Source organism: Nanorana parkeri, unplaced genomic scaffold (genome assembly GCF_000935625.1).
Source record: "Nanorana parkeri isolate BGI_ZX_2015 unplaced genomic scaffold, ASM93562v1 scaffold162, whole genome shotgun sequence".
Classification (NCBI taxonomy): Eukaryota; Metazoa; Chordata; class Amphibia; order Anura; family Dicroglossidae; genus Nanorana; species Nanorana parkeri.
The window spans coordinates 197,401-209,232 of record NW_017306430.1 but is presented as its reverse complement, the minus strand read 5'-3'; the positions used below and the strand labels follow the sequence as shown (position 1 = coordinate 209,232).

The 11,832-nt window shown below is 40.3% G+C and overlaps 1 protein-coding gene across 1 annotated transcript in view; it reads right to left on the bottom strand.

Annotated features, from left to right (window-relative positions):
- LOC108785432 (melanopsin-B-like) overlaps nt 1-10,311 on the bottom strand; it is a 43,063-nt gene extending 32,752 nt beyond the window's left edge. Inside the window, exons 1-3 of the mRNA XM_018554495.1 lie at nt 10,152-10,311; nt 4,260-4,294; nt 2,796-2,935 (exon numbers count right to left, since the gene is read on the bottom strand). Coding sequence (XP_018409997.1) covers nt 2,796-2,935; nt 4,260-4,294; nt 10,152-10,311 — 335 coding nt within the window. The remainder of the gene's footprint in view (nt 1-2,795; nt 2,936-4,259; nt 4,295-10,151) is intronic.
- Nucleotides 10,312-11,832: the final 1,521 nt, after the last annotated feature.

Genomic DNA, 11,832 nt, shown 5'->3' with positions numbered 1-11,832 from the left:
GCTCACTAAGCACTACATGAGAGATTAAAGAAGTAATCTCACCATATTTCTTCTCTTCATCCTGTCCCCCAAAAGCCAAAGTTCTTGTAGCACTTTGTCCCATTTTATTAGGCACCTTGTATTCTGAACTAGTGTAGTCGACAGCACACCCTCCTCCCTCCAACACGCAACCACACTGCTCTGTAGGATAAGGGTTTTTTTTGCAGAATCCTTCAATGTTTCTTTGTACAAGCAATGTTGGATATATCTACATGAATCAATATACAAATATCTCATTTTTTATTTCTCATGTGCATTCTTCTTTAAGCTATCATTAGCAGAATTGGAATAACATAGTGAGACTAGCTAACAACAACAGGCCCACACTGTGGGGAATCTCAGCCTGCCCCTCCATACTGGCAGTTCACAAAGTGTTAGCAAATCCTATTACTGTGTGATCCGTTACTGACCATGCCAGAGAGGAAGAGAGGCAGTAATAATGTATTAATATATAATAACATGTTTTTTTTCCAGTATTCTGAAATTGTGGAATGCACCAAAAACCTTTTCCTCCTGATGAAATGTTTAAGCTAAACTCAAAACCAGCTATGAGTAGCTTAAGGCCTGGTTCACACCTGTACGTTTTGCCGCGCGTTCAACGCTCTACGAACGCTCTACAAAACGCTCAAACATGAAAATCCCATTGTAAGGGAAACTGCTAGGCAGGCATCCCGGAGTTGCTAAATATAAATGGGTCCCGGAATCCGGAGGCTCAGAAAGATTTTGGGTGGGACAGAGCCTCCATCCCTGACTACAGCCAGTTCTGGTAACGAAAGGGTTAACCCACCAGCCAGAGGGTGTGTTAAAACAGAACAGGAAGCCAGTCAGTCGGTGACTGTGGGAAGTGTTTGGAGCAGGACATGGCTATGCATGTTAAGCTGTGGAATACAGTCTACCGAGACACTGCTGGGCATTTGTGTCCATACCCTAACCTGGAGGCTGGGACTCTAACCCTGAGGCTGGGACAGTAACCCTGAGGTTTGACTTAGCATACAGGCGCTGAGCCAAATTTGGTATGTGCTGAATATAAGCCGTTTTTATTTGACTGTTTTTGGATAAGAATAAAAGTTTATTTGCTGATACAGCTGGCTATGGGTCATATCTGCCCTGAATATTACAGTGGTTACACTAATGTATAAGAAAACAACAATCAGTTAACATGCCTATATCACAAGGCTAACAGAATATATTAGGATTTGTATCATATTCATTATCAGTCAAGCAGTGATTTCAAGTTGTGCCATAATGTGTTGGTTGTCAGATTGCAAAACCTTGTCAGATGAAAATATAGATGCATTTAGAAAAATTGGCATTGAGTGTGTGTCTGCTGAACATCATAAACACTTCAAACCCCTTCATCACACCCCTCAGACCCTTGAACTGGTTATGTTGATTCTGTGAACATCCTCTTCAGAGCCAGAAGAGATGTCTGTTTCCACAGATCAGCAGCTCTCCCTTACCATTGAAACTATAAAGAAATGCTAAGGATCATTCCTGAGAGTCCATGACTTACGCCAGATTGGACTTACATTCCAAGCAAATTAGAATCTGCACAGAACCAAAGACCAAAAGTACTTTTCACTTTTAATCCTGTTTATTTTGCTGATGCTTACTGTCTGTTTTGTAGTATCTTTTCTGTATATTTTCATGCAGTTTTTCTTTTCATTAAAACAATATTTTAAAATTATTAAGCTGAATCTCTAAATGCTCTAAGCCAAAATTAAAGAATGTATTGCCTCTTTGAAGATAGCTACTCTATTGTTACATTTAGCTGCATGTGCGTTTCTTTGAAACCCATGGTGGTGGCTACCAGTTTTGTGTCTAAAGCTTTAAAGAAGAACTCTGGGGAAATAAATATTTTATGAACACTTGCAGTGGGGCTACCCCTGTCCCCAAGGGTTAATTGCTTGATTTTGTCTAGATGTTAAAAAAAGTTATACTCACCCAAACTGCTGAGCAAACTCCCTGCTTCTCCAGTCACAGAAGACTGTTGCTTCTTTCGCTGCATAGATGGAATGTTCCTCAGCAACCTCATGTCTATACACTTGTATAGAAGGGCTCTTAGACCACTGCAGAGGAGGGGGAGAGAGGTTCCAGGGACTGGTGTAAGAACAAGCCGACCCGAATTATCGGGTGAGTCTACCTTTTTTTTAGCACCTAGACATAAACGAGCAGTGGGGCTTCCCCCGCACTGCAAGGGTAAATAACACATAGACCTACTCCTCTTGGCAAATGATTTATTTTTCATTACCTTTTTCCAGCTTTAATTTATTTATTTTATTTATGTTTGTGACATATTGCCTAATTAGCTACAGATCATTAAGGAAATGGAAGAAGACTGGAGGATACAAAAAAATGAATGGAAAAACAGCAACCCTAGTTGATTTCACTAGGTAACATTTTATTGAAGCTATTAATTCACATTATAATTACACATTATATTATAATTTTAAGTAAAAGAGTACCTCTTTTTGCTGTGAAAAAATACTGTTCCCGGCAATGATATACATCACTACTAGGTGACATACATCCCATTTTCCCTGGATATCACATGGTCTCTGGATACTGAACATTAGTGCAGAGTATACCGTTTTAATTTAACAGGGAGGTAAGAGGATTAAAAAGCTGTTTCATTTAGCATAGATTATTATATACTATACACAGATACGGTATTTTTACTTCATTAATGCACATTGATTGAATTGTTTACATCAAGCTGATCTCTTTCACATTACTGTAATAATGTTCTGAAGTACCTATAGAACGCATAGAGGACAAGCAGGTTTCCAACCACACCAACTGAGCCAATAATAAGAATGCAGCTTCCAACTATATGGAGTATTTGCTCAGGAACATCTGGCAGTATGATCTCCCTCCGTGATGTAAGCTCCAGTGCCTGCAATATAAAAGTAGTTGAAGAAATAGATTTAGACATATATATGTAAACTCTAAAGCACTACAAAAAAAGGGCCTGTCACCAGAATGAGATCTCATTTTAATCAGACAAAATTGTTATTAGCCCTTGCAATTCAATCCAAATTATTTTCATTTACTTTTAAATATTAATATTAAAAGTATTTAATATTAATTAATATTAAAAAAATATCCTTAATATTTTTCTTATATTATTTGACATGAGTGTCCTCATGTCATTTATGCCTTTTTCAATAATTGTTTAATAATATTTGAATATCTTTATGTGATTTATGTTCTGTTTATTTGTTATTACTTGAAAATTAATAAATCTTAAATAAATTATCAAAATATGTTTTCGTCTAGGGACTGAAATTAAAAAAAGTTGTACTTACTCGAACCTCTGAGCCAGCTGGCTGTCAAAGCACTCCCTCAATCCCCTCTCCTCCTATGCTGCAGTGATGCAGTGATGTGCCTCGGCATCCTCACATCCAATACACAGTGTATTTGACGTGATGACTTGAGGATCCTTAGACCACTGCATCCGAGGGGGAGTGAGGCTGGAAGGACCAATCTAAGAGCATGCAGACTTCAAGGATTGGGTAGGTGTAACTTTTTTATTTTAGTCCATAGATGAAAATGGGCAGTGAACTCTTGCAGTGCGGGGGTAGTCCCACTGCATGGGTTAAAAACAATTTTGCTTTAAACAATTGCCACAGTAGAGCATAGTCTGTTCTCACATTTCTGCAGATGGCTTCTTCTGAACATCTTTTATTTTATTTTTTCTAAGCCTTCAAAGTTTCTTAGGGATTCAACACTTCCGGGAGAGTCAGATTCTGCTCTGTGCTGGATCAGTTCCTGCTTCTAGGTCACTTCACAGAAAGCTGGCAGGGATTACTGGGGAGAAGGTTGCAGTAGCTGCTCAAACTTTGTATACAAGGGTTCAGTCATGTGGCTATCAAGATACATATAATTGAACTCCTTTACTGGAATGTATCTGAGATTTAACACAAACTGGGATCTCCCAGCATATACAGTATCCCTCTGTGGCTGAATACTTGTACACGTTGGCTGAGCAGAAGATGTAACACAGCACTGATAGCTCATAAACTGTAGCTTTTCTCTAAGTAATCCCCACTGGATATCTGCCTCTTGTTCTCAATACAGCAGTGATGAAGAAGCAAGGAGCGGGAGAGCTGCAGCTGGGTCTAGAGAAATCCAAAAATGTTGAGTTGTCATTGAAGCAAGAGATAAGTAAAAATGTTACTTGTTCCTATGACAGTTTTTAAGATGGGAATTCCATTCACCTTGGAGAGATTTTCTCTCATTTCCTGTTGTGCCTCTAGAACACAGTGGAGCAAAAAAAATTGAAAGGGGTTTTAAATTTTCTCTGCTCTCTCTAAGAAAGTTTGAACAGTTATGATGCACTTTTCTCCCATAGTCCATATAGACAGGCAAGAGGAACATGTATTATACTGAGGAATTATTATAGGTATTTGCTCCCGTGTGCCATGCAGAACCTGTGAGTTTGTAGCCTGTATTTAAAAATATTTGAGAATGATGCCTGAATAAACCAGGTAGTGAATTCCAGAAAGTGGGAGTTGCAGAAAAAAAACTCTGGTTCCAAAGATTTTAAGATTTTTAAGTCTGTAGACTTTTTATTTGTGTCTAATGATTGAAAAGGGAGAGCGGGTACTTCAAGTAGCTGCTCAACATTTAACTTTTTAACCTTTCAACAATATTATTTTAATTATGTTTTATGATTTTTTTTTACTTTTTAAATAAACATTTAAAACAGGGTGTACCCATGACACTTGTGTCACACGGCATTAGGTCATCTGTTAATACACAGCAAGACGAGGGAATGGATTAGAGTGGTGAGTTACTCTTCTGGCTTATTTAGTTGTGTGCATAATTTAAACTTGAGCTATTGGGCTCTATAACTTACAGGCTTTTAAGTCAGTAAGGATTTCTGTCTAGCTCAGTAAGACAGAGATTCACTGCTGAATTCAGATCAGAAAGTATCACAGTGTACTATAGCAATTAAAAAATTCTGATTATGTGGATAACTATGCTACACTGTGATCATCTCTGGACTCATTATTTTTATGATGAAGTATGCAGAAACCAGGTGAGAGGGTGGCTGTAAATGTAGTATATGTTATCTTTGCTTAAGTGTTTCATATGGTTCCTTAGAAAGAGCTAATGTGTAAGTTAAGCTCTATAAGTTTAAATATTACACTTTAACCTGTTTATAAATTATATAGCATTTTTAATTTAAGTACTATGTTGTATTTTACACAAATCTATGCAGTGGAATACAGACCCTAGAGGATGTACTAAAATAACAAAATATTTCCTTTACTCTCATGGCATTTGTATTATTTTATATTGGGAATATGTTTAGCCATGTGGCAGACCCAGTATAAAGTAAATAAATACTTACATGGTTAATAAAAGTTAGTTAAGCTTTTGACCAAGTGTTATAATAACTGAACATAGGGCCACAAGTAAAGGGACAAAGGGCCTTAAAGGTGCAAGGAAAACCATTGGAGTTTGGTGGAAAACCATATAATGCTCCATGAAAAGGTAATTTCACTCATTTGAGCTGCTAATACATAGATTGCAATCCCCAGTAGATACAATCAGGTTTTTTATTTTTATTTTTAACCCTTTCGCTGCCAAGGACGTATGGCATACGGACCTACAAAAGTGCTTCCAGCTGGCCAGGTCAGTATGCCATACGGACCTGGCATTTACAGTTCTACTTTGATAACACAGTAGTAAATTATGTAGATACCAGCCACAGTGTTCAAATTTAGTGAGCAAACATCTAGTTAGTAACTATATAAAAAAATATACAGCTTCTTTGTTGTAGGTAAAGGTGACCCAGGTGACCCAGATTACTGAAGTTATGGTATAGAAATGCAATTGTGAACTTCAGGTGATGATGAAGTTCAATGGCTAAGAGATTAGATTGTTCAATAAGGTAATATAGGATTGTAGGCTACCTGAGGTGGGACGTGCAGAACCTGGATTTTGAGATTCTTTTTGGTGTTAGACTGACACTGACAGGGTTATTCACAAAAGGGTGAAGAGTTTGGAGAAGGCAGGAGAAGTGAACAATCAAGGCCAAAATAGCAGATTTGGAAAAAGTCTCCAATTCAGCTCACTTTCCAGTTCAGTAATGTTGTTCTAGATTGTTCACTTCTCCTGCCTTCTCCAAACTCTTCAGCCTTTTTTGAATAACCCTGTAAATGTTTTTAGCTAAGCTAAGCTAAGTGTAGAAAGCTAAGTGTAGAAAGGTTATTATAGCCATTATCTCAGATCTCATATATTAGGATTCTGAAGAACGTTTATAGGAAATGTTGTGACTACTCAGACTGGGCTTTCATTAAAACATCCCCAAAGTCAAGCAAAAACACAGGACCAGGACCCTGAAAAACAGGTGGGCGAAGCTGAACACACGGAGTGATTTAATCATTCCATATGTAGCTGGAGTGTCAGAAAAACTCATACATTGCATCCCTGTGTCTTCCATGCCCAGTAATACACTGACACAGAAACTTGTGCATTAAAAAAGAAAAACGAAAACCCGAACACAAATAAAGTAACTTGATATATGCAGTGCAGTGAAGTAAGGAATGCAAAGACCTGTACCCTGGAGAGAAAAAAACAACCTCCCAACAAACGAATGACCCGAAATAGGAGGGCAAAGTCTACAGGTCAAGGCAGTTTTCCTACATCTTAAAGTGTATTTCCACTTATGCAGTCAAATAAAAAAAGCCTCTATATGTTATTTGCTACGTGGTCCTATTCACTCAGCATACTGAAACAATTTTTCTTTTTATATTTCTTACCTTTTTAGATGTTTGGCTGCAGCAGGTTACATGGCTGATTCCAGGTTTTTCTGAGCAGCTTCACAGTGATCTGTTCTTATGGAAAGACACTTAGGACTGAAATTTGGGGATTGTTTTTCTCCCATTAACTTCATTAACATGCAATGGACAAGCCAGGATTGGAATTTTTTAACCCCTTACAGTCCTTCCCTACCCCAAGTAAAAGCAATTTAAACTGCAAGAAACATTTATTTTATTTAGCTTAGGCTATGTGAATCGTAACATGTAACAATGATAAAATAGGTTTTCTTCTAATTTGGCTGCAAAAGTGGAAACACACCTAAAGGAAATGGAACATTCTTTTGAGGACAGTGAAGTGCACATTTTAGACAAAGATAACAACTGGTTTGCAAGGGGTCTGAAAGAGGTCACCTATGTCTGGAAACAACAATCCTTGAACAACCTAGACTGAAAGAATAACTGTTTTGCAAGAGGTCCGAAAGAGGCCATCTATGTCTGAAGCAACCATCCTAGAACATGGGTGGGGACTTTCAACACCATCTGTCTTCCACATATAATGCTATTTTAACACCTCTAAAATTCACAGTTTCAGCAATGCAAATCAAAGGATTACCACCTAAACAGCCTTCCTGACACTAACTAGAGCATGGTGGTTCCTCATCTTTTACACCTCCCATTCTGTTCTTGAACAATAACATCTGCCTTTACAAGATGATTGGATTTAGGTGTCTGTGCAACTACCTGTCATGATATAAATTCCTGGGGTGTTTTCCTGACACTCATTAGAACCGAAGAAGGGCTTGGATAAGCTAGGGAATATCTTCGGCATTATAAAACAAATCCAGTTGAATGTGGCTAACTACCACTAGCTACACCATGACCTAGATGAATGATATCCCTCACAGACATTTATAGGATTAAGAAATAATAGGCTCCCTTGTCTGCTGAAACTCTATTAAAAAACACTGAGATTCATAACCCAATAGCCATAAAGTTAAATAGGTTTAGATGATACAGAGCATAAGCGATTGGGCAAAAAGGTGTGCAGGGTGAGTTGCAGCAAATCTGCAAAGATTGGACTGTGGGTTGTAGGGTAAGAACCTTGCTGAATGTCATTAGTTTTTCTTTCACCTGGGGATAGTGCAGTTTCAGAATAATATCCCTAGGTACATTTTAATTTGTGGATTTAGAGAATGCTTAATGTATCCTATCACTGGATCACTAAAGAGCATTATGGTGTTTCAGATGAAAATTTGTGTGAGGCAGAAGAAGAAGCCATGGTAGAAGTTCCAGGTCCTCAAAGCATGCTAAACAGTTACGGTGATGTCTAGTCTGCAAGGAGTAGTGCTGGTACTTGAAGTTTCCCTGTAAGTTAAGGTGTTTTCTTATCTTACTAATCTGGGGAAAACCTTATTTTCTGGCTTCTGTCAGTCATGATTTGTAGAAAAAGCACCCCCATTTCTTTCAATTACGTACCCCCGCCCCCACACACACACGCGCACATGCACGCACAACACAGACACAACACAGACACACGTAAACCTTTTAAACCATAGTTTATTATATCTAGTTTAATAAATGAATAAGATATTTTTAGTCTGGTATCCTTTGTAACTGTATTATAAAAAGGCATGCTGTGTGTTTTTGTTTCTAAGGCACTAACTGCAAGCACTGATAAGCTACCATGGGCTGACTAGCTAAACAGGAATCTGTAAATAGGCTAAACCTGCTTTTGAATCCTCTGAGGCTTCTGCAACAGGCATTCACCTTCATGACAGATTTCCTTTCTACTGTGTGTGACTACTGTATATGGGGACCTTAAGAGTTTTGATATTGAGCAGGCAGCTGTTTTTCTGATGATGTTTGCCATCTGCTACTGACTGCTGGTTGTAATGAACATTAATATTGCAATATGTAATAGGAGTGTAAAAAAAAAGCACTGAACACACATCCATATCTGACTTAAGCCAAGGTAGGCTGCTAGAGGTTGCTATAGATAGATTACGATGACAGAGCTAATTATAGAGTGTGACTCTTCCAGGGGCACAGCAAATTATACAACTACAGGATGGCCAAAGACACAGATACAGGTGGTTTGGTGTGCTGCTGGCATGGTCCAACTGCTTTCAGGCATATTTTTTAGAGATAAGGTTCAAGCTGGGCTCGTGGCAAACCAAACCATTGTGCACTTCATGGAAACACCAAACGTATGAGCAATTTCACTGACATAGCAACTAACGACCTATAATGCACTTTCCAGCATTATCAGGCTACTCAAGAGAACTGGGAGAAGCAGTTTCCCTATTCCAGCAGAATGGCTCTGCCCCACATAAGTATTTGCCACTGCTATTCCCAGGGCCAGGTCACACAGCTCCACAGTATGGGCCATGTTTAACACATCTTCTTCCTACAGCACTCTTGTGCTCTGCAGCCTCTGCCTGCAGCTTATCAGCCATAGCAAAACTACCAGCCATTTGGGTACCATATGCACGATGAGACATAACAAAGCTTGGTGGCAGAATCCCCTCAATTATACCAATAGACATTAAGATTTTCTCTCCCCTCCCCCACAAGAATTACCATCTGCTGCAACATATGTGACCTCTAGTGATAGGGAAGTCTCACAAGGGGTTTCAGAGGCTTAGGCCACGTCAAGTGGGGAAGAGGGTCAGCATAGGATCATGCTGGTGTAGGGTGAAGTGTAGGCTTGAACCTCATCATACTTTTATAACACACATTCTGCTGTCTCCAGCAGTATCATTGACCAGACAGATGTGCCTTTCTGCAACTAATGGCAAAAAATGTCTGTGAGTAACTCCTATGTCCTGCATTTGACCTATTCCAGCTCCTGGAGTTGCCCCCTTTTTGTGAGTTCATGGCCTGTGATACATCACAGTGGCAGGTAGCCAGCCCCCATTATTTTGTACAGAAGAAAAAATTTGCTGATGGCACTCATTAGAACTAAAGACAGGGCATACCTCTGGAGATGGTGGTGTTGGGCATGTTTTTACCTGTACTCCGTCATCTTCAATGGCCCTATCCTCCTACTGCTCTGGACCACGAGTCCCCCCAAGCATCCCAGAGCTCAAGCAATGACCCGGGCAAAATGCTGCCATGCTGTTTTCTAACTGGTATGCCTGGGAGACAGGAGGCACACTGGGCAAGAGATTCCAGCAGCTCCCTAAAACCAGACAGAGGGGTGGCTTACTCCATGCCATCTTAAGAACAGCATTAAACAACATGAACCTTCTGGCCAATCTTCAACAGGGAGATTTAACACATGTTTCCTGCCTGGCACATGTCCTCAACCTGGTGGTGCAGCATTCCCTGAGTAAATACCCTGGTTTCCAGGAGGTCCTGCATCAGGCAAGAAGAGTGTGAGGAACTTTAAGTGGTCGCACCCTGCAAGTGTTAGCGTGGCAGAAATGCAATGGAAACACAAGTTGTCTGTCAACCTGATATGTGACACCCACATGTGCTCAAACTCAGTGTTGGCCATGCTGCAAAGGCTGCACCAGCATGTCATCAGTGAGTATTAGTGTGAGTATGGTACAAGAGCAGGCTCGGAGGAGTTTGGGTTCTTTAACTGCATCAGTGGTTCATGATTCAGGATAAGTGCCGCACCTTGTCTGTTTTTAAAGAGGTCACCACTAGAATAGTGAGCCACAATAGGGTGGGGATTGGCAACATGATTCCTCCTAGAGAACACACTGCATGGTGCAGCAGACTGGGCACTGAAAGCACAGCAGCAGGAGGAGGAGGACTACCTGCTGTCTCAGACTCAGCTCAATTGTTTGCCCACTGATTTCATCATTGTGAAGCACAGGCAGTGAGCAAAGGAGGGTTGGGTTGCTTGCTGTGATGATAGGGAGGAAATTGAGCTGGCTTCCAGGGGAACATTTTACCAATACAAGGGGAAAATGACAGGTCCACTGCAATCACCCCAGGAGTAGTAAAAAATGCACCACTTTTAAGAAGGTGTCAGTAATTGCATATGCAGAGCCCAATAGCAGGCACACACCTTGGGATAGCGTACTCAGGAAACAAATCAGGCACAGATTCCAAATACGTGGTACAAAAGGGTAAATCCAATAATCATAGTCAAATGAAGCATAAGGTCAGGGCAGGCAGCAAAGGATCAAACTCGATAAACGAAGCACCGGTCAGGTAATGGACTCACACAGCTAGCAACTGGAACACAATGTGGATAGCTCTGAAACAACTGAGTACTCTCTCGCTTGAACCTTGCCACTTTATAGTGATCAAACAGGAAGTGATGTCAGGAGGTGTGGCAGAAGGGTTGCCTCACTATTTTCTTGCGGGGAAGTTATAGGACACAAGTCACTGACATGTGTGCCAAGTACTGACATGCTGCAAGTGTGAGGACCCCTGCGATTGATACAGGTAAGTTGAGAATTGTGACAGAAGGTGCTGCAGAAGAACCTTTTGGCCCCATTTCCCGATGGTGGCAAAGTGACCTCTCATGCCCAGTGTGCCTCCACAGTATGGCCACTAGATTGAGTTGAGGAGCACAAGAAATTCCTACGCTACTTCACTCTAGCTGGCCATAATGCAGTGCAAATGTCAGATGTTCGCAGAGGAAATGGCTCTGCGAATGTTTTGTAAATACGTGTCGCTATCACCAAGGAGAGGCCATTGACGTGAATAAACCTGGGGCACTACATTTTGTACATCTGCAACACCAGACTCACAAACTCAGGGGGATAGTAATTGAGCACCTGACCAAACACCCTAAGGGGGGATAGAGCCAAACAACTTCTCAGACGAGAAGCGATTTATACCTTGGATACTGTTTATCCAAGAGGTCTCAACACTAACCTCAGTCTATCCTGCTTTCTTGATGACAGGTAATGCTTCAGTTGAAGCAATACCTTTGGCAGTCTGTAACACACTACTCCATTGGTGACTAATGATAGTTTTAAATCACTCCACAGTAGATTACTGGCAATGCGGTGACAGCTCTGTGATTTTACCTCACATTACCCATATTTGCATTGTT